The sequence below is a fragment of the Patiria miniata genome, unplaced genomic scaffold (genome assembly GCF_015706575.1).
Source record: "Patiria miniata isolate m_02_andy unplaced genomic scaffold, ASM1570657v1 HiC_scaffold_28, whole genome shotgun sequence".
Classification (NCBI taxonomy): Eukaryota; Metazoa; Echinodermata; class Asteroidea; order Valvatida; family Asterinidae; genus Patiria; species Patiria miniata.
Window position 1 is genome coordinate 3,205,403 of NW_024037067.1, and position 22,674 is coordinate 3,228,076.

Below are 22,674 nucleotides of genomic sequence, written 5' to 3' on the forward strand. Positions count from 1 at the left end.
TCGGTCGATGTGTCTTTAAAAAAATAGATAACTTTTGTGTTTTGCTTTTGCGGGGTAAAATTCGAAAATAGCACAAAGTTATCTTTAAAGTGCGTGGTTGCTTATTTACCCAACCACGGAAGAAGGCCTAACTGCAGTTGGGAAGGAAAAAACAGTTGGGGCACGAAACTGGGATTAGCGTCGTGCGCGTTATTCCACTAGAGGGCGGTATTTCACTTCACCGCCAGTGCTGCGAAAAGTGTGCATGTGGTCGATTGGACAGTCATTTTTCTGACATATTTGGCTAAATAATTGCCTCAAAATTAACGATGAGTAGAGTAAGGTATGAAGTAGACTACGGAGATGATGATGTGAGTACCATTTCTACTGGCAAAATACCAAGCACTAGTGTATAATTTTGAATAAAATCGTTAGAAAAACAACATGCAGTAGGGCATTTTTACTTTTTGGTTGTGTATAAAGTCAATGCAGAATTTGAAATTCATGAATATTTGTGCAACACTGCCAACAGGCATATTTTACTAACAAAATACAAAATTTAAAGTTTTTAAAAAGTTTTGAATTGTTCAAGAACAGGTTTGAGCAACCATCCGATTGCGCAAGAATGGATTTGCGCATGTTTTGCGTGATCAGTTGATTGGGGGTCAGACAAGTCGACCGTTGAGACAACTCGACTCGGGACAAGTCGCCCGTTGAGACAACTCGACCGTTGAGACAACTCGACCGTATGTGCGATAAATGAAAAGACAAGTCGACCGTTGATACAAGTCGCCTCGCATGTTTTTGGGCCTAGTTTTGGGGATAGCACCGGGGATTTTGACGGCGGCTGATCGCCGTTTGGGAGTTATGACACGTAACAGAGCAGAGCCGATATAGCGCAGCGTGATTGTCCGTGCACATCGTTCGTTTTTGCCGGGCCTGTGCGCGCATCTCCGGTCAACCGCGTGGCCGTACCGTGCACGTGCCGTGCACGTTAGCTGTCTCAACGGTCGAGTTGTCCCGATTCGAGTTGTCTCAACGGTCGACTTGTCTCAACGGTCGAGTTGTCTCAACGGTCGACTTGTCCCGAGTCGAGTTGTCTCAACGGTCGACTTGTCTGACATTCAGTTGATTGCACCTTCATGACCTTTATGCAAATTATGATCATGTTTATATTTATAACGTTAATTAATGAAGTTGTAGTGAGACCACTGACACAAAACTTCAATCCAAAACCATATTTTGCATGTTTGACTGATTTTATTACATAAACCCTTTGTCTTTTCTTTGTTTTCATTCAAATTTAGGGGGATTATTACCAGGATGATAGTCATGGCTACGGAATGCACACAGGTCAGTATAGAGTTAAAAGCCTAGAAAACTGTGAGATTTGATTTATAAGCAAAAGGTTTTAGTTTTATGTAAACAGAATGTTCTATTATTTAAGGGAGTTGTTTTTTCACCCCACTGTGTTGAATTTTGGAAGATTTGAAAAAGTTTTAAGCAAAAAATCCTAAGGGACTTAACGTTTATTTTATCCTTTTATACCTGCAAAGTAGAAAATCCCAGGTTCTTTTCTCATCTCCAATCCTTTCATTCTTGATTATCTCCTCAGGTGATCCGCAGCGTGACTTGGCCTATGAGAGGCAACTTCCCAACACGGTCAGCTCCTACATTCTGCCTGACGAGATCAAGAATTTCCTGATGTTCTTCCAGCGGAGCATCAAGGAGAACCAACTCTACGACATCAGCCAGTGCTATGAGAGAGAGTAAGTCATAGAGTAAACAAATTCCATCGAAAATGATGGGATTCGAACCCACTCCCTCTCCTGCTAAAACATGCAGGCATCTCTGGTCAGTTACCCCAGTTCTCTAACATTAATTTTCTTTATAAAAAAAAAGAAAACAACTTCATTTTATTTTGTCTCTTTGTTTTACCTCTGTTCGCAGTTTCAACAAGCTGACTGAGAGGTTCTTCAAGAATTCTTCCTGGCCGGATGCAGAGAGCATTCAGACGGTGGTCGGACATGGTATAAAGATCCTCCAGATTTACTTCATGTTTTCCCCAAAACCTTAGTTAGCTGATTTGTAGATACAGACTTTGTTGACTTTACAGCTGTTAATTATGAAAAAAGGGGTTTATTTGGCCCATTCTACATGTTGACAAAAATGATGCTGATTGATGTTGTTAATTGTTTCAATAATGTTTTGAAAATTATCTGGTTTTGATCAATTTTCTTCAGATCCTGTGTTCAACATCTTGTACAAGGAGCTGTACTATCGTCACATCTATGCCAGAGTCACAGTGAGTAAAGTTATTGTTGGAGAAAAACCCTAACACTGCTTATAACCCCTCCTACTCAGTATTAAAATTCTTAAAGAAACCCCCCTCTTTAAAGTGTGACCCCTGAGCAGAATTGTTCATACTGTCGGCTTAGGCCAAAAAAAAAAAGTCTCCGGTTTCTGGTATGGAGCTTGTCCAAAAAGTGGTGCGGCGACGCGGCTTTTTTTTTTTTTACCTTACTTTTTTGCTTCAAATGTCGGCTGATGACTGCAAATAGTGCCCGACTAAACTTAGTGCAAATATATGGGAGTCCAGAGAGGCCACATAAAGCTTATTCTCGATCATAACCCCATCTAAAAACACGTTAAAATTGTGCAACAGCAGGATTCCAGTCAAACCAGTGAGTTTGGCGGTTTTAAGACATCATCTTTCATTGAAAAAAAAACTTTTTTATTTTGCCGACGCGCATGGCTACGGCGACGCGCGCGCATACCAGAAACCGGAGACTTTTTTTTTTTGGCCTTAGGTATGTTGGGCAAGTTTCAAGTTAACTTCCACAACAGTTACCCAAGACCTTTAGTAAAATGATTTGGAAATTGAATAACTATTTCTTCTTGTTTGAGTTAAAAGAAATTCTTAATAGATATCTGTTTGTGTTGACAGTCGGGTCCATCGCAGGAGCAGCGTTTTGAGTCTTACTACAACTATTGCAACCTCTTCAACTTTATCCTGAGTGAGTAGAAATCACTGCCTTAGTGTTTTCCAAAAGAATATTGGTTTTTTTTTAACCATTTTAAAAAGTACTTGAGAGCATTGGTTACTTAAAAACTTGAAAAAGATTTTCTGGAGCTTAACCTTTGATGTTTGATTATTTCTCTAGATGCGGATGGACCTGTGAGATTGGAGTTGCCAGATCAGTGGTTGTGGGACGTTATTGATGAGTTTATTTACCAGGTAAATTAAAATTATTACTTGATATTTCAAGTTTCATGTTACCTTAACCCAAACACCCATGGTATTTTGATAATCCACCCAAATCCTACTCTTCGTAGTGCGCATTGTCTTCCTTTTTTATAATCAGTTATAGGAAGTTTGACTTATTGACTGTTTTTCTTTACAGTTCCAAGAATTCAGCAAGTATCGTAGCAAGCTGTCGGGAAAGGCGGACGATGAAATCACCATCCTCAAGCAAAACCCAAAGGTAGACAAAAATGTCAATTACCAGTTTTATTCTTTAGAACATTAAAAACTAGAAAACGGTCCTACCAAACTTGGAATTTTTTCAGAGTTGTCATTTTTTGCAATGTTTGTTATATAGCGAGAAGAATCTTTAATAAGTAGACTGCTTACAGTAAGTAGTTGGTCAATGGTCTTGGGTTAGAAGTCATTATTTTCTCGTCTTTCCTAGATCTGGAATGTGCATAGCGTGCTGAACGTTCTGCATTCCCTGGTGGACAAGTCCAACATCAACAAGCAACTAGAGGTCTACGCCAGCGCAGGTTAGTTGCAACATGAGAAATCAGCTCACTTGAAACATCAAAACTTAGGGGTCGAGGGGAGAAGTACTGGGTTAACTTAAGAGACACTTCTCCGTCAAACATGACCTTACTGAGGTCGTATCGGAAACCTGTTTACATGTTGTTTGTTTGTTTGTTTATTATAGGCGATCCAGACAGTGTCGCGGGAGACTTTGGTCGTCATCCGTTATACAAGATGCTTGGCTACTTCAGTCTGATCGGCCTGCTACGACTTCACTCTCTGCTGGGTGACTACTACCAAGCGATCAAAGTCCTGGAAAACATCGAACTCAACAAGCAAGTAAGGCAAACCTCAACTAGTCAGCAATTTCACTGGGCAAATTTCTTTAAAAGTAAAACAATAAACTCAATTTGAAACACCTAAATACAAAGTACTGCATGAACGGGGAGTTGTGTTCACAGCTGTTTGTTCAGAGATGGCTGTCATACAAAGACTTAAAATACCTACAAACAGTAAAGAAAGTAGTGAGATGTCATATAGCAAAGCTAATTGGAGTTTAAAAAAAATCTGTATTAATTGAGTTGAATATGTCTGAAATACCCAAACCTTCCAAAAAACCTGGGAATCATCAGTTTATAGTCATGTTATTGAGTAACATTTACGACATGTAAAAAAGTTGCAAAATGTCACACACGCCGTATAGACAAACCATAAGAGTTAACTCTGTGGTATATTGTAGTGCAAAGCAGTGTACCAGTGAAGGAGGGTTTAATATAGACTGGTTCCTTGCTCCCCAGACTCTCTACTCGAGGGTGACAGCCTGTCAGGTCACCACCTATTACTATGTGGGCTTTGCCTACCTCATGATGCGGAGGTATCAGGACGCCATACGTAGCTTCACTAACATCTTGCTGTACATCCAGCGCACCAGCCGCATGATGCCACCGGGCTCCTACCAAGTGGATTTGGTAAGTGGGCGGGGTCAAAAAGTGGGTGGGTGTGTCAAAGGTCAATTAGGTATTTCATCCTACTTGTAAATATGCAAATGTGATTGACCTAATGTAATAAATGTACATGAGATGTGATGACTCTAATGTCATAAATATGCAACAGATGTGATGATTCTAATTTCATAAATATGCATGAGATGTTATGACTCTAATGTCATAAATGTGCATGAGATGTGATGACTCTAATGTCATAAACTTGCATGAGATGTGATGACTCCACTGTCAAAATTTTTTATGAGATGTGATGACTCTAATGTTATAAATATGCATGAGATGGGACGACTAATATAAATATGCATGAGATGTGATGACTTGAATGACTGACCTTGCATTGGTAATGATCTGTACAGATTAAGAAGATCAACGAGCAGATCTACACGTTGCTGGGGATCGCGCTGACCCTTCATCCCATGCGCATTGATGAGAGCGTCCATATGCAACTGAAGGAGAAGATGGGAGATAAATTGGCCAAGATGCAGCGAGGGTGAGTCAAGAATACCCCCATCACCTCACCTCCACTTAGGCCCCAGCTCCAGCCCCACCCCAAAGAACCTCCCCCTCCCTGGACCCTACTTTATGACATCAGAAGTAGGAGTTGTTATCAAATCAATCACAAATCAGCAATCACAAGTCATGCAGCCTCCAGTCAAGTCACAAGCTGTTAAATTGAACTGTGGAAAACCATTCCTTTGTTATTGTTCTTCCTTTATTACTTGTCACCTGGCTTGTGATTACTTGTGACTTGACTTGTGAATTGACTTTCAATGTGACTTGTGATTTGGCCTGTAATTTCACTTGTGACTGACTCAATTAAGTCTACAACCCTGTCAGAAATAAAAAGGCCCCAGTAGAAGTTGCTTGCAAAAAAAAATGTGCACAAGAAGTGTACTCACAATTTTATTTTTTCTCAACCCCCCCCCCTTTAGTGAGATGCAAGCCTTTGAGGATGCCTTCAGTTTCTCCTGTCCTCGTTTCTTGTCTCCGGTGCCTCCCAACTACGAGGTCCTTCAGGGCAACTTCCATCGCGAGCCTTTCTCACTTCAGATGAAAGTCTTTCGTGAGGAGATCCAGCAGCAGTTGGCTATACCCACCATCCGGAGGTAACGGGATACACTCTCCAATCGATTCCTATCACTCTCAGATCCTTCAAAATCTGTAAGGTGGTCTTTGGAGGATTTTGTAGGATTGAGGAAGGTAGAGACCAGCCATTTTTACTTTACATGGGGCTTGATGTCACTTTAAAGTTAATTGGTTCCTCAGATTTTGGAGGATTCAGGAAAGTTTCAGGCTTAAATGCCAAGGGAGTTATAAAGTTTTCTTGAGAAGTAGAGATAATGTATACAATTCTTTGCTTTTATAGCAATTGTTTCTGTGTTCCTTTTTGAAGTTTCTTGAAGCTCTACACCACTATGCCAATCTCCAAGCTGGCTGTGTTTCTGGAAATGGTGAGTTTTCTTCTTCAAAATTTCCTTTTTGCCATTTGCAGACACTCCTAATGATATCAGAGTCCACTACATTATATCGCAGAATTGTATTTTTGAATTTCAGATTTCAGTCTCCAATATTAGCAATTCACAGTACAAAATGCTGCCATTGGCAATGTTAACACTTCCTTGCAACTATACTTTGCAAGGAAAAAAAAGTATTTGTTGTTCCTTTAATCACATTTAAAAGCAAAATGTGACATTTTTCCGTACCTTTATTTTTGTTTACAGTCAGAGGAAGACTTCAGAACTCACCTGCTGTGCTTCAAGGTAAGTGTTTGGGCAAAATTGTTGACAACCGTTCTCCATGGGCTGGTTAAAATGACAACACACACAAGTTTGAAATTGGAATCATGTGATCACACTGTATGGATTCATAAACAAGTATCATGCACATTGTCTGTGGTAGTAATTACTGGATGTTTTCAATGGTTCCCTGCAGCATAAGATGAAGAACCTGGTGTGGACCAAGGGCACCAGTGGTTTGGCTGGGGAGTTTCAGTCTGCATCCGAGGTTGACTTCTACATCGATCAGGTGAGTTGAAAAGAACGGTGGCCCTTGACAGACATCCATTGTCAAGAATCGAAATATGCTGTTGCGATTTGAAAATAACAGTGAATGTGCGTGTCCTGTCAGGGCCACCTTAGGAAGTCAAATATCTTCAAAACTTCCAGAGAGTCGGGTAGTTTATTAGCAAAATTCCTTTGAGAGTTAAGGTTAATAGTTATTGTTTAAGGCAGACAGATGTTACAAATGTTACAAGTTACAGATGTATTCACTATCAACTAAAGTAGTTTCAGGCCCAAAAAAAAATATTCGGTCTCTGGTCAGACCAAAGTTCCGGAATTGACGCGGGGACGCGGCTTCTTTTTTTTTTTTCTTCAAGCTTGGATTGTATAGACAAGGTGGGTACTATTTTGCTTTTTTTGTGTCCTCATGTACATTGGTGTCCTCCATAATTTGCCTTGGTGCGCTCGATCATTTGCCTTGGTGCAATTTCCCATTCCTTGGTGCTCTTTGGTAAAAAAAATTGAGGAGGTGCGGCAATAGAGGGCGCTGTTGGAGCTACCGCGGAACGTTTTGGGAAAAAAAAAGATTGACGCGCATGATTAAAATCGACGCGCGCGCTGACCAGAGACCGACTTATTGTTTTTTTTGGCCTTACAGTTTTAAGTTTTTCATTTTTGTTTTGTTTTTGCACAGGACATGATTCACATTGCAGACACCAAGGTGGCTCGTCGCTATGGCGATTTCTTCATCCGCCAGATCCATAAATTTGACGAGGTGAGTAGAGAATAGAATCCTGAGTATTCAAGGTACAATTCAGCGATCGTGGATGTGTTTTTCAGTTGGTAAAAATGGAATGTTTGTACATTTATATTATGTTCTTTGAAATCCTTGCCAGATAATAGGAATATTATGTGCTTAGTTTGGCACGAACATGATAACATGAAGTGCATTTGCAGTGTGGACATACCAGTGCCTGTACTTACTGGGACATTTCTCAGTGCATATAACTAAGAAATTTCTGTCTCTTAAGTTAGCCCACTCTTCACTGTGTTTTCTGCTGTTTCTTCTGATCTCAACAGAAATATATTGTGTGCTTAGCACTGCTATAGATGCATGCACATTATGTTTCAAACACGGTCATTAGTAACGTTTTTTTTCCCTTCTTTTTGTCACAGTTTAACCGCTCTATGAAGAAGCCCATTGGACCCCTATAATGCCGTATGAAAGCTTGATCAACAAATTGACATTGTTTAAATGTCATAGTTTCCCCACTCCTCCAAACATTTTTAACTAATCGAACACTGAAGTATATTTCATTTCAACAAAATTATGTCAACTTTTACTAATATGGCTTTCTGTTCTCGATGTCCAGAGGTTTAAAGAGAATTGTGAAAGTTTTGTTTTTAAATATTCAAAATTCAAAATGTGTATCATGGAAAAGCCTTCACAGAAATTCATACAATTTTAACATTTTGAGCAAATTTTTTGCAGTTTGCTTTGACATCTCGCTACACATTTTTTCACACTTTACACATCAAATTTATCCATAAAATAGGGCTCAACTTGTGTACTTTATTTTATGGTATGTCAATACAGTTTAAAGGTGGAGTAGATCGTTTGCAGCTATCCAAAAAGTAACTGACCAAATTATTATCAAAAACCTTGCTTGGTTTAAAGACAGTAATGGCACTGAACTCCCCATGAAATTATTTTCTGGCATAATTAATGTCCTTTTGAAGAAAACAATAAAAGAAGGTCATTTCCAAAGATGAGTCAAGTGACGCATTTTTGGAAATTTCCGTTAGTAGTTGGTTTGTAATTGGGCAAATCCTTGAATGGGTGTGCGCAAGCATTGACACGTTGACACGGTTGCTATTGTTTGTTGGTTCAGTCTTTGGCTGAATGAGAACGTGTTTTGTTCCGGATACAGATTTCTGGCGCAATTCAAAATACAACTCTGCAATTTTTGAATTGAAATCAAAATCCTGAAATTGTTTTCTCAGAATACACAGTATTCACAGAGCTAAAAGTTATCAGGTTAGGCACCCGTCTTTAGATTTTGAGAACTTTTGTCGTTGCAAACAAAACAAATGACAAATGATCTTCCCTACCTTTAACCAAGGAAAAGTTAATTTGTGAATGAAGAATTGAATCTAATTCTTTGCTCCCTCCCCACACGTTTACCAACAGTCATGCTGATATATACAGGGTTAGATTTGATGCAGTTTAAGTCTTGTTTTCTCTGCATCATCAACAAAAAGCAGACAGTCGTTTTGTGCTTATTAGCTTAGGCGCCATCATGGATGAATAAAATGTATTGAGTGTGATAACATGTATGATTCGTTTTGTTGTTTGTGATTCTTCGTGCAATTTTTCATGTTGTGGTGCTTTGTATATGAGTAAAATTACACCCCCAAAAAAGATCATTTTGGGGCTGCATTAATTCGCCCAACCTATTTTTCCATGCGTTTGCCCCATACATAGTCGCTAGTTTCTAATATCCCCTTAAATGTTAGTACATGTAATCATTTTTTTGTGTTAATTATTAAAAAGTGAAATTTTCTAATAAAGTTGCGGTGGGCTCGGCGACTGATCAAAGGAGGGCGCCCTTCAAAACTCGTGCACTGAAACGAAATTTCCACAATTTGGTTCAGCTGGTTGCTTTTATTTTTTAATACTCGGCATCGCGTTGTCAACAGGCTCTGCATTTCACGGCTAACAACAATCAATTTAGAGGTAAAGTGCACAAATTCACATTTTGGTTTGTTTTCAAGTACTTATTGGGTTTTGTAAGACTTATTAATTGTTTTCAAAGTCAGATTTGCAGCGAGTCCAGTTTCCGGACATTAAGCATGTTAAGATTTGCTTGTTTTTTTTATTGGGGGGGGGGGCATTTTGATGTTTGTAATTGTATTGTTTGTTATTTTTGTTATTCAACTTATTTTATCGTTATTGTCATAAGTAGGCCTATTAAGTATTAAATATGTGTTAAAAATGTGATTGTGAAACTGCAGAAGATTTCGAATTGGTAAAAAATTGGCACACTTTAAACTTCCACTACTCCCCATACGCCACCAAAGCGGCGTGCTCTACATGGTTTTTCCAACTACTCATGGGCATGATATGAAGCTGACAATGAAGTCCCAATTATTTCCTTTTTTTTTATAGTGAACTGAAGCCAGTTTGCATGAGGTGTAGCCATGTCTTTAGCTGATGAGCTTCTGGCAGACTTGGAGGAGATTGCGGAGGAAGGAGTTGAAGCCGAGGCTGTCAACGATGAAGATGAAGACATCCAAGATGTGGATGAGATTGGGATGGATGTGGATACAAAGGCAGATTCCATCACGTCCATCGCTAAACTAAGACATAGTAAAGAGGTAACAATAACATTTCCTTTCCCTCAATCTCTCCTCCCCCCCCCCCCCCAGTTAGGACTTCATTATTTCAATATGCATTGTTTTATCATGAAATGGGTACTGATAGCTGTTTTATTGACATCAGCAGCTGAGCAGCACATGACATGAAAAGGATTTTGTCTTGAGTTTCAAATCCCAATGCAGTTAATTCATTTCTGATTATTTTCAAGTGCCTGAATTTCAGCACAGTGCATTTAATTATTGAACAAATCACCCTCCAATTTACAGGGGAAAAAACATCGCTTTTAAATGCCACCTCTTAAATGTCAGTCTCACCACCAGACATACACATGTTGCACTCACAGCTTCTGGTGAGGTTGAGGTGCTAGAAATCTTGTGTCGTTGATGTGGTTTTCATTATTTTGACAATTTAGAAGGTGCTTTTCCCTTCTGTAATTAGTCTCGCTCAAACGAAGAGCGGCCTTGTAGTTAAGTTCACATTTTCATAAGATCAAAGGCTTTGAAACAATATTTTTGACATGTTGACAACCTTTTTATTAATTGAATAGAAATATAACCAGCTTTTTAAATATTATTTTTCTTGACAGTTGAAAAATGTGATGGCACAGATCGAATATTTCCAAGAAAATCCAAGGAAGGAAGAAGGTAATATTTGGGCCAATTTCATCAATTTCATCAAACCAGAATGAAGACATCAGGATGAAAATCCCGTTGTCTGGATTTCTACGCATCGCAGTAACCTGAATTGTCGTGCTCCCTCAATTGTTTCATAATGTTGCTGGATTCCTCTTTTGATGGTTTCTTGCTTTTTTGTTTGATTAATTGCTTTTCTCTTTTGATTACTGATTATTATTTCAGTGGTTGGCCCAGTGGAGGCAGATCCAGAATATCAACTTATCGTCCAAGCCAACAACCTGAGTGTGGAGATTGACAATGAAATCAGTAAGATACATTTTATTGGTTCTGACCATTTTGGAGTGGTCCGTGTATTTTTGTTTAACATTCGAGTGTGCAAATGGCCCCAAGGTAATGTCTAGGGTGCCACATGCTGCTAGAGGTCCTTCCCTCCCCCCTCCCTTTTGGACCGTAACAGCCCCCCCCCCCCCTCCCTTTGGATTGTCAAACCCCCCCCCCCCCTCCCCAACTGGTCTGACATCCAAAAGGGGGATCGTCCCCCTTTGAAAAAATGTAAGAAAATATTATTGATGTTTTTGCTGTAAAGCAGTCTGTAGGTTCTATTTTTGATGTCTTTTTATGTTGACATGAACATGTTTGCATTAACACGTTCACGTCCTGGTGAACATTACTTGTGTATTTCTACCACCGCACTTAAAGAGTTATACACAAAATGTTTCAATAAACAGTGTAACTGATATTAACCAATTAAATTGTGCAGTTTATTAAAAAGTGTTTGGACCGATTGTTCTCTGCACTATTTGGTGTTTGTTTTCTTTACAGACATCATTCACAAGTTTGTACGAGATCACTACCAGAAACGCTTCCCTGAGCTAGAATCACTGGTCCCCACACCCCAAGAGTACCTGCAAACAGTCAAGGTTTGTGCAGCTACGCAGTGTCACCAGTTATGATTCCACTAATACATTATTTCAATACGGACTTCTTGTAAAGTATTTTGTACATTTGACCCAAACTCCCTTAATTTATTTTGCCAATAAGTTAGAACCTCACCGAATCCTTCAGAACCTTCTACTTTTGTGTTCGTGATTTGTAATTTTTCAGTATTGGATTCTGTTACCAACATTAGCAGGGGTGTGAATTCTCAGCTATAGAGCTGATTTCAGCTTTTTTGTTGTTTTAGATTTCAGCTTTTCTCCCTCACTTTTCTCCCTCACTGCTGTGTACAAAAGTACAGGAGATTTCCAAAGTTCAGCTTTTTTACACCTTTTCCAGCTGTTTTCAGCTATTTTGATCAGTGGTCACTCACACCCCTGATTAGTTTGTTAGCATTATATTCTTAGTGCTATCTCAGAACCTACGCGAAGACTGGCTTGAGTGGGACTTGAACCCATGACCTCCTGCTTACTAGTGCAGATGTCTTGACCACTTGAGCTTGTGTGGATCAGTCAATTGATTTTTTTGAGTGTCGGCCTCTTTAACGTCATAGCTACTGGGATGTACTTAACTGAATCCTGCAAAATCTGCCTAAAATGTTATGATGTATGAAGGATCTGAGAAAGATAGGGTAAACAAAATTTGAATCCAAAAGAAATAGCCCTCGTCATTTTGTTGTTTACAGGAGTTGGGCAACACTCTCGACAACACAAAGACCAATGAGCAGCTGCAAGACATCCTGACAAATGCGGTGATAATGGTGGTGAGTGTGTCAGCCTCCACCACCCAGGGGACAGAGCTGACAGACGAAGAACTGGCTACCGTCTATGAGGCTTGCGACATGGTACGTAAGAGCGTTAAATCTTGACACATGAGCCGCATCTGAATGACATGGCTACGGCTTGAAATTACTCATGCGGCTTTGGAAGCGGCTGCAGCCACTTCTCATTGACGTGTGTTTCTGCCAGTCGTAGCCATTGAGTATTTCCATAATCTTCATCTGTTGCAGGCCTTTGATTTGAACGAAGCCAAGTCACAAATCCAAGCTTACGTGGAGTCCCGTATGTCATTCATTGCACCCAACCTATCCATCATAGTCGGCTCATCAACGGCTGCCAAGATCATGGGTAAGACATTGTCAAAAATCCTTAAATGTTTTACAGTGTAAATTTATGCAAGTTCATAAATGGTGCCAAAAGCAAATGGTAATTTGTGACAACACGACTAGTCATGAATTGAAATTCAAGTTGTCGTTCTAATTGCTATGCCTCTTGATGCAGTATCCACTGACGACAAGTCTTTTGAATGATTGTTACAATTCCTACTTGTAGGAGCAGCAGGAGGCTTAACCAACCTCTCTAAGATGCCATCTTGTAACATCCTGCTCCTAGGAGCACAGCGGAAGACACTCTCAGGTTTCTCCAGTGTGGCAACAAACCCTCACACAGGCTACATCTACTACAGTGACCTTGTCCAGGCAACTAATCCAGTAAGTGTGCTAACCTCTCGTATACCAGAACCGAGTTCCATGCCAATGCGTCATTAAATATGCTACCCTTATAATTTGTTTTTCCTTACAACCGCCAGGATTTAAGGAAGAAAGCGGCACGTCTCGTGTCAGGCAAATGCACCCTTGCAGCCAGGGTAGACAGCTTCCATGAGAGCACCAATGCTACGATTGGTTTGAACTTTAGAGAGGAGATAGAACGTCGGTTGTCCAAGCTACAAGAGCCACCTCCTCCTAAACAGGCGAAGGCTCTACCGGCTCCCATCGACGTCAGCAGGAAGAAACGAGGTGGACGAAGGTAAAAACTAAGCTAACACATCAAGAAATCCTCTTAAAGGTTGTGAGCAGTGTTGTAGCTGAGACCATCAAAATGTTCAAAAGGTCCTCACACATCCTCACAAGTTCTCACAAGTCCTTACAGGTCCGCATAAAACCTCACAAGTCCTCATAAAACCTCACAAGTCCTCACATGTTATCACAAGTCCTCACAAGTCCTCACAAGCCATCACATGTTGTCACAAGTCCTCACAAGTCCCTAACAGGTCCTCACAAGTCCTCACAAATCCTCCCAAATCTTCACAAGTCCTCAAAAGTCCTCACAAGTCCTTTGTACGTTCTCCAGCCTCATTTCGAGTCACAAGGTTTTCAAACGATCTACGACAAACCACTCCTTTGAATAGTGTTTATCCCCTGTTACTTGTGGCTGGACTTATAAAAGGACCGATCATTTACTTCGGACCAGACTTGTGATGAAATTGTGATGAACTCATCGATGGTACTACTTTAGACAACCAGACTAATATGAGCCCTCTTGTGTGTCTTCATCCAACCACTCAGAGTCCGCAAGATGAAAGAGAAGTTGGGCATGACCAGCATGCGCAAGGCAGCCAATCGGATGACATTTGGGGAGATTGAGGATGATGCCTACCAAGACGATCTTGGCTTCTCTTTGGGTCAGGTGGGCAAGGGAGGGACGGGCCGGATACGAGGGCCGCAGGTTGATAACAAGACACAGGTCAAGCTATCCAAGAGCTTACAGGTGGGTAGACTAGGGACCAGGTAAGGCCAAGTCAAAAAAAACAACCAGTTTCTCGTTTCTGCCAATTCCTACCAAACACATTGCCAGAGATTTTGGCAAGCAACCTGAGCCCAATTTCATGACTCTGCTAAGCACAGAATTTCGCGCTTACGATCACCATGCCGTAGTGAATTACTCCTGTAAGCACAAAATCCTTAGTTACGGGATGCATGCATGCCCAGAAGCCAAAATGCCTTGCCAACCCATGAAATAAGTGAACCGCAGGCACAGAATTTTCTGCTGCGGTAAGCGGGGAATTTTCGGTAACGGTAGCAGAGCAATGAAATTTAACTTTGGGCCCAATTCCATTAAGTTTCAAAGCAAACTGATATGTTTTTTTAAGCAAGGAAGCAGCTGAGGACCATTCAAGTCAGTACACCTTGCAAGACATTGTGGCTGTGACCTATAGTTTTGCTAATTACATTGTATTTTCTCGTCTGTTGTTTGTCTTCTTGTTGCTCACAGCGTCAGTTACAGCGCCAGCAGACCCACGGCGGTCGATCCACAGTAAGAGGGAGGGAGACGTCAGGCACAGCTTCAAGTGTTGCCTTTACACCCCTCCAGGTAGGATTTCAATGGATTCTGTTTAATTCATCATTTGTTTCATTCGGATGTGTGATCCATATTGTAAAATTTGCAACATTTAACAAAACTGTCTTAATTAAATAAGAAAAAAGGACCATGAGAAGGTTTGATGCATTATGCTGTCAACTTCTTACTTTTTACATATGTGGGTTGTAATAGGTAAACAAGAGTTATTAGTAGGTGAATTACAGCAAAGTAACTTTGAAAGATGAAAACCTTTAATTTTAAATGAAGTTTTATTGTTGTTTTGTTGAGAAATAATTGTTCCTGTATAAAAATTATCAACACATCAACTTGTGATAAATTCTCAAAGAGCTGGTCTATTTTTTTTTCAACACAACTGAAAGTCCTTAGAGTTAAAGAAATGTTTACGAATTTAGAATTATTTCTGTTTGCCGATTTGGAGAGAATTGTCACTGCCTGATCAAGAACATGCCCAATTTGGATGACAATGGCGTCTAACAATGCTATAAAGATTTGTATACAAGACTTATCTACTATTTTTCCTCGGCAGGGTTTGGAGATTGTCAACCCCCAGGCAGCTGAGAAAAAAGCCTCGGAGGCAAATGCCGGATATTTCTCAACGACTTCCGGCTTCAAGAGAGTGCTCTCTGGTGCCAAGTGATCCGAGAAGAACCCACCTGATGACATCACTTGAAGGTCAGAAGGTCATTGCCATAGCAACTGGCAGCTTTGTATTTCACGGTGGGTGATATTTTATGTGCATATACCTTGGCTGGTTCCATAACGGAGTACCAGGAAAGTGAGCAAAGGACCTGCAGTAAGATTGATCGTTTATGGAAGCCAATGATGACAGCCATCATGCTCTGTTGACATCATGATGACATCGGACTTGACTCCCAACTTGCGTATGGTTGTTTGGACACATTTGGGAAGTAGTCTTTGAATTCCAGAATCATGACAACATAATTTTTTTTAATACACCCTTGTTGGGTGACGTGACGACAGTGACGTACAGAAAGGATCTTCAGAAACAAGGATACAAGGCTACCTTGTATCCTAAGTGCCTTGTCAAGACAGTTGTTGATAAGATGTATAGCGCCCTCAATTTAGGTCTTCTTTCGAGGCCGTGAGAGATAGAAAGCTGCTGTAGTGATTCAAATTCTAACATTCTCATCTATTACATTAAACAGTTGCCACTGATTACGTCAGTTAATAGTTAAAAGACCCACGAATAAGAAATTTGATTGTGCCCATCACCGGCATTGACAAGCACAGCACTACGTTAACATTTGCATCTCTGCGGCACACAATTCAATACTTTTTTGAGGATTCAACACTTTTGAGGATGTTGTAGTGCCCACCCATTAAGAGATGTTTTCCTATGAAAAGTGTAAATACTAGGAGAACAGTTGGCCCTGTTTTTTTTTTACATGTATTATGCTTTATTCCAGACACATCTATACTGGGACTTATAACATTCTTAAAATGTAATTTTGGAGGCAATTTTGATTTTTTTTTTTTTAGTTTGTGTATTTTGTTTATTTCATTTAAGCTCCTTTTATGTTTTGTTTGAGTCTGATGACTCACATTTGTGAAATAAAGAATATTAAGGACTAGACCTCTCTGGAACATGTCATGTATCCTTCTGATGTCAATTGTGATTTTTGCTTTGAATCCAGCTCCTAGATATGTTAACCCTTACGCTGTGCCCTGCTTTTTTTTGGGGGGGGGGCACACACTGTACTTCACCGTTTTTGCCATTTTGCCATTTTTGGTAGGATATAAAAAAAATTGGCAGATTCAGCAGATGCATGAAAGAAAAGTCATAATAATTCAGTTGACAAAAGCTTCCTCGGTCCAGTCGGTTAAGTTTACAAGAGCTTGACTTGAATACTGAACAGAGTGTGTGCTGGACAACGGGTTGATCCTGCAAGAATAAACCAGATGTAGGACTAGAAAGAGCTTTACAATTACAGATTTTAAAACGTTTATTTTTCAAATGGCAACACATTTACAGGCAGACACAGTTTGTTCATAAACAGTAGAAAAATAGTTTTAAGAAAATCCAATTTGATTGGAAATTATATCTACCACTTACAATCAAATTGATATTATTCAATAGTGATTTTTCACAAAGTACTTGAAGAGATCATACATTTTGTGCAGCATGGCCGAAAAAAAGTATTGCCAATTCAGCGTAAATAATAAAAAAAAAATCAGTTCATGGCATATTTCAGACAAAACAATTACATTTGCATAATCCTTTTCAATTCAGTTAATATACATTAATATCATAAATATCACATTACTTTTTGGACCAGTGTGGATGATGTGCATTTGTTTTAATTTTAGTGTTATTGGTTAATTAGGGGTTGTATATAGGAAAGTGCCAAAAATAAGCTGTTGCATTTTGATTTTAACTTCTTTGCTCCACATACTCGTTAGGTTTCATGTGGTGACATACGTTGCCACGTAATTAGTACTGCATCTATGCCTACGCTACTTTTTTTTTGGTCGTCTAAGTCACACAATGATTTAAGAGGACAAATATTTTAACGGCAATAACGTACATCTAAATCATTCCATATGAGTTGATGAAAATTTGTTTCATCTGGCAACTCATTATCGAGGAGTTTTGCAATCATTCCTGCAATTGCTTTTTTTCTTTAATGTCAATTTTTTTGTTTGGCAAGATGGTACAAATGTAATACCGTAAAGACCGATTGACAATTGACACTGATCATTTTTTGTGATTTGTTATAGTGATTACAGTTGACACATTCACTTTTTATGTGAAGTACTTATAAAGGTAAACTTGGTCCTTGTAGCATCCAAAATGACCGGATTATTTGATCCAGATATTGTCAGTTTGCCAATTCTGGGCCCACTTCCATCCACTGACCCGCTGCCGACACCAGCCCCACCACTGTAAACACTGCTGCTACCTTGTATATGTACCACATCTGGTGGGTTGGTCTGCCTCATGCTTTCTGTTGCCTGTCGACCTGCTATACATAAAAGATACCAAAAACGTAAACCAAACTCAGAAAACAGACAATAACAATCCCTGAATTTGTTTTAGATCGAAGATGGATAGTCGGAAGAGAACTTAATATTTTAGCTTTAGTAGAGAAAAGTACTGTGTTCGACTTTCCGTGAAAAAAAATGAAGTTAATTTCAAGGTCGCGAACTGCAATTAAGAATGAGTGGACAGGTGTAAATTCCAGGACAGCACTTTGAGCTTTTTTGGAGGCCCCATTTTCTGGAGGAGGCACACTAATGAGTTTTAAACAAATCTTGTTATTTGATTTTTTTTTTTTAAATCTTTGTTGGTTCGGGGGAGCCCCTTAAAATTAGTTCCACCATTTGAAAGGTTTAATCTGTCCTTTTTGATACCATAAGTTTTCTCTATCGGCAGTTGTACAGAATGTTATCCACTGTCACTGAATGTTTTTTTATGTATTTATCCAGGATGAGTAGGCCCTACATAATGGTCACTGGTCTATGGAAATTTGTATTAACATGAAACCCTCATCAAAAAGACCTTGATGTATCTTCGAACTAACAATACAATGAGTGAAAGTAAAGATAAATGGGGCATCCAGGTACATATTTCAAGGTATTTATTTAATTTTGGAAAAACTGCAAGGCCGTGCACAATTATCACTTTAACATACTTGGGTCACTTTCATTTGGCATTGGTCCCGCTTGTCCTCCTGTCGCTTTCACCGAATGAAACTCAAACTCGGTGTCTTCTGCATGACCGATGAATGGGCACTGCTCCCCTGTGATTAACATTTCACCAATCATTGGTCCACCAGCGCTGCGGGCTGCAGTAGCCTGAGGAGCTGACGACCTTCCCCCTGGGCCAGCACCGCTGCTTGCATCGGCGCCAGCCTGGGTTGCTGGCCCTCCGGCACCGACGTCCCCACTAGGAGCGCCTGACGGATCCCTGACTGGGGTCGCATCTGTTTCATCGGTTGAAGGCTGCTGAATGCTTGCTAATAAACAAAATGATAAGAATTTGAAGTTAGCTTTTTCCCCCTCCAAACTGAGATAAAAAAAAAATTGTGACGAACAGAAAAAAAGAGAAATCAACAAAACATACAGCGTCACACTTATGTACATACTTGTTTTAAGGCTACATGTTCATCTTGACAGACAAATTCAAATTGATTTAATTATTCTGAAATGAAATATACAAATACCGCTTTGTTCCATCCCTAGAAAGCTGTAAACTGCAGCCTGTGTTTGACCTGGAAAAGAAAGGAAAATTGACATCATGGCGTGCCACAGTGGGTATTATTATCGTAACGTTCTATCTTTCATTCGTATATTTTACTCTCATGCACTAGCTGGTCTCCCAAGTCGCTTATGAAAAAAAAATGGATGAGAAATGCACGATGTTATTGCACCATGCTTTTATTGATTTTTTATGGTGTTAATGCGCCGATGGAAAATAGAAACAAGCTCACGAGGCCTAAATTATTTTGTGTCTGGTGTGTCAACTCATTTTGTAATTTGTGTAAAACATTGTAGACTGGCTTTGAAGACAAATGTGTAAAGAGATTTTATATCAATTATTTTTTGAAAAGAAATTACTTATTAGGCTGACGAATATTTTAGCCTTGATCGGTAATACGGCATCTTGCAACTTCGCACCGACCAGCAGCTGAAGCCTCTCCTGTCGGTAAGTCTCGTTTTGCTTAATTTCAGCTCCTGAAGTGCTCGGTTTTTAAATTGATATGTTTGAGAGTATTCAGCTATGTGTTCTGACACTTGAGGTGCAGTTTTGTGAGCATTAACCATCCGGGAAACGTCAAAAGCTTGTGGGATTCTTCGCGTCGTTCACGTCCATATATATCGTGTATACATAGGGGCGCCCTCTGGGGCGCTGTGGTTTTGGGGGCTGGAGAACGTGTTGCGAGTAGCGCGTATACGATACATAGTGCATGTATATCCGGAGAATACTGCTTTATGGTGTGTAGTTGCACAGAAATCTAATGAGGTGAATTTCTTATTGAAATATTAAATTTAATTCCCCAAATTCCTTTAAAAACAAGGACTCAAAATCGACCCTCGGGCCTCAACAATCGTAATTCTTATTGTTATTGAGGCTGGGCCATAACATGGCGCGCTTTGATTGTTTGCTGTGGCGCCTAGCTAGAGCAAAAGCAAGTTTTGACTGACATTTCACAAAAAGTGATATTTCATCGAGTTCTAAACACTCCCATTCATAAATCACGAGTTTACTACGCGTTACAAATTTAGAAGAAAAAGTTACCTCTTCGTGATTTTACGATTTTATTTGATTATTTCGAAGTGCACAATGAACTCTTTGAAAATGTCCTTAAACAAAAAAAATAATTTTCTGGCAAACTTCTAGTTGGGTATGTAAGTAAAGATAATGATGGTTTATCAGAATTTGTCAACTTTACAGAAATTCTTAAATGTTAATGTGAAATTTTCCGAGTTTTATTCAAGTGCGCCACGTTAGGGAACACTCGGCCAATGTTGTGCCCAATTTCCTGACGCCACTGTTGTTGAATTTCAGATTAAATTTCATGACACCGAAATTGTTCACAGAGGTTAAATAGCAAGCATTAATAAGGTAAAAGCACCGGTATTTCACTGAATGAATTTGAAGTTTGTCAACAAAGAAATTTGGCAACACTGCATGAGGACATTAAGTTGGAGGAATTATGTCGAAGTGCGCCACGTTAGGGAACATGACTAAAGAACAATAAAATTTATTTAATACAAGCTATTGATTCTACAAAAAATTAAAAATCTTTTACTTTTAGGCCCTTAAAAGATCGACCTAAGGAATATAGTAGAACTATTGTTAGGACAGCTAGTATCAATCTTGCACCAATGCCTTAGTGCTTGCTGCTGTAGTGAGTATAGGCCTAATATACAAATATTGAATGCTTCGAGTGGTGTAGTAAAACTAGCCTCCCGAGGTGATCCATCACCGAGGGAGGCTAGTTTTACTTCACCACGAGATAAAGCATTTAATATTTGTTTTATAACACTTCACCCATAGATTCTGCTTGATTTTAATATTTTAAATTATTTAAATCTGAACACAGCTGAAATAAACTTCAATTTCGATACAAAATTGGTGGAAAATGTATTTCTCTCTTAAAAACTACCCCTTCACGAAATGTTTGAACCCAAGTCTGCGGCGCGCTCTCTTTGGAATAATACGCGCTACTCACAACGCGCAACGCGCAACGCGCACACCAGCATGCATTTGCACACAAATACCGCGCCGTGAAAATAGTACTTTGGTTGCTAATGGTATAGTACTTTGGTTGCTATGCGCATAGTACTTTTGGCCGTGCACAGAAAGATAGCAAAATTAGAAAGTAACATGTGACTCGCTCCCGGCCAATCAAGACACAGAATCTGTGGGTGAGGTGTTATAATAATAAATATTATTCAAGTCAAACTAAGGCCTCCCCTTCGTTCAGTAGGGCTCCTGAACCACAGAAAAATAAAAAGATACGGTTACTATGATCTGTTTTGAATTGATTTTATAAAATCTAGGACTAGTAATAAGTCATTTTAACCCAAACAACGCTATAATAATGCCTAAAATTAAAATGCATGCAAATTGAATGCACTGCTTACAAATCAAAAAGGTCCTGAACACTCTTTGACTGAAGGTTCAACGAGTAAAAGCAAATGACTGACAGTATACAAATAACGAATGTTTGTGAGTGTGATGGTAAGAATAATTTCATGAGGTGACAGATTGAATGTTCTATTCTACGAGGCGAAGCCGAGTGGAATAGAACATTCAATCTGTCACCGAATGAAATTATTCTTTCCATCGCACGAACGTAAAACATTCGTTATTTGTTTTATACAACACCTGAATAAATTCTCGTCATTTGATTGGTAAATTATAAACTACAATTTATTTTGATTTTAAAGATGTTGAACTACCCCTTCACGAAAATGTTTGAACCCAACGCTGTAGCGCTGGCTCTTTGGAACAATACGCGCTACGCTGAACGCGCACACCAGCATGCATTTTGCACACAAAATACCGCGTCATGGAACAAGCGCAAAGTGAAACGGTATAACGCATGGGTATAACGCATGGTCGCACCGTGCATTATACCGAATAATAATATGTCACGTGATCTACAATTCACCAATCAGATGACGGGGATTTATTCAGGTGTTGTATAAATACAAAATAAATGAGGATTTAAGAAATTCCTTCATGATGATCACAATATAATCTGCCTAGTATAGGCCTATAATATAATTGGTTAGAAACCTTCGGGGAATCCCATGTCCTGGTTTCTACACATTATAGCCGACCACACACTTGGTACATTGTACATCAGCACCCCCCCCCCCCAAAAAAAACCCACCAAGAACAGAGTATTTTGGTCTCGCATTGCATAGTCTCGCATCAGAGACCGGAAAACTAATCTTTAGGCCCTATATCGATATTACTGTTGATTAATTAAACCACTGATTTTGTTTAGCTCCACACAGCGCCTTAAACAGCACTGTGTTTACATGTAATGATTAATATTAGTATGCTCTACTTAAATGCACCCTACTCACCGGAAAACAAAGTCACTAGCACTGCATGCCCAGATGAAAATACATGTAGTGCCAATTCTATCCAGTCAATTCTAACTCACTGCACTGTGAGTTAGCGTGGAAGTGACATGATCGATCCACGGTCGGAGTTCGGATGTCAATTCATTGTCACTATGTATATAATGCATCCGTGAACTTCGACACCGTACGGTGAAAAAAAAAACAACCAGCACGCAGCTAGCTGTGTTTAATACATGCCGAGTGCAGTTTAGTTG

General features: G+C 39.6%; 3 protein-coding genes across 5 annotated transcripts; 2 read left to right on the top strand and 1 right to left on the bottom strand.

The window, feature by feature from the left end:
* The first annotated feature begins 189 nt into the window (after positions 1–189).
* Positions 190–9,083, top strand: LOC119734863 (eukaryotic translation initiation factor 3 subunit L-like). Its single transcript, XM_038208463.1, has 18 exons — positions 190–350; positions 1,287–1,332; positions 1,595–1,748; positions 1,930–2,009; positions 2,223–2,284; positions 2,927–2,996; positions 3,144–3,217; positions 3,384–3,464; positions 3,672–3,762; positions 3,927–4,081; positions 4,540–4,710; positions 5,103–5,236; positions 5,679–5,852; positions 6,140–6,197; positions 6,468–6,506; positions 6,679–6,771; positions 7,441–7,521; positions 7,923–9,083. Exons 1-18 carry the CDS (start codon positions 309–311, stop codon positions 7,959–7,961), a joined length of 1,644 nt encoding a protein of 547 aa, XP_038064391.1. The 5' UTR covers positions 190–308; the 3' UTR covers positions 7,962–9,083.
* A 343-nt stretch (positions 9,084–9,426) lies between these two features.
* Positions 9,427–16,466, top strand: LOC119734881 (U4/U6 small nuclear ribonucleoprotein Prp31-like). Of its 3 annotated transcripts, none has more exons than XM_038208496.1 (12): positions 9,427–9,483; positions 9,916–10,124; positions 10,712–10,769; positions 10,983–11,066; positions 11,583–11,680; positions 12,382–12,540; positions 12,706–12,823; positions 13,028–13,185; positions 13,284–13,501; positions 14,041–14,242; positions 14,747–14,845; positions 15,381–16,466. In XM_038208496.1, exons 2-12 carry the CDS (start codon positions 9,948–9,950, stop codon positions 15,489–15,491), a joined length of 1,482 nt encoding a protein of 493 aa, XP_038064424.1. In that variant the 5' UTR covers positions 9,427–9,483; positions 9,916–9,947; the 3' UTR covers positions 15,492–16,466. The 3 variants fall into 3 exon arrangements, with proteins under 3 accessions (XP_038064424.1, XP_038064427.1, XP_038064426.1); XM_038208499.1 differs by having other exon boundaries at positions 9,921–10,124; XM_038208498.1 differs by having other exon boundaries at positions 9,926–10,124.
* A 1,114-nt stretch (positions 16,467–17,580) lies between these two features.
* Positions 17,581–18,958, bottom strand: LOC119735061. Its single transcript, XM_038208752.1, has 3 exons — positions 18,949–18,958; positions 18,498–18,831; positions 17,581–17,897 (listed from the first exon to the last, which is right to left on the bottom strand). Exons 1-3 carry the CDS (start codon positions 18,956–18,958, stop codon positions 17,612–17,614), a joined length of 630 nt encoding a protein of 209 aa, XP_038064680.1. The 3' UTR covers positions 17,581–17,611.
* Positions 18,959–22,674: the final 3,716 nt, after the last annotated feature.

Coding starts and splice junctions, on each gene's coding strand:
- LOC119734863 (XM_038208463.1), top strand. CDS start 309: ATGAGTAGAGTAAGGTATGAAGTAGACTACGGAGATGATGAT. Junction 2,997..3,143: donor CCTCTTCAACTTTATCCTGA/GTGAGTAGAAAT, acceptor TTATTTCTCTAG/ATGCGGATGGACCTGTGAGA. Junction 3,763..3,926: donor AGAGGTCTACGCCAGCGCAG/GTTAGTTGCAAC, acceptor TGTTTATTATAG/GCGATCCAGACAGTGTCGCG.
- LOC119734881 (XM_038208496.1), top strand. CDS start 9,948: ATGTCTTTAGCTGATGAGCTTCTGGCAGACTTGGAGGAGATTGCGGAG. Junction 10,770..10,982: donor AAATCCAAGGAAGGAAGAAG/GTAATATTTGGG, acceptor TTATTATTTCAG/TGGTTGGCCCAGTGGAGGCA. Junction 14,243..14,746: donor AGCTATCCAAGAGCTTACAG/GTGGGTAGACTA, acceptor TGTTGCTCACAG/CGTCAGTTACAGCGCCAGCA.
- LOC119735061 (XM_038208752.1), bottom strand. Junction 17,898..18,497: donor AGTGACCCAAGTATGTTAAA/GTGATAATTGTG, acceptor AAACAAATTCAG/GGATTGTTATTGTCTGTTTT.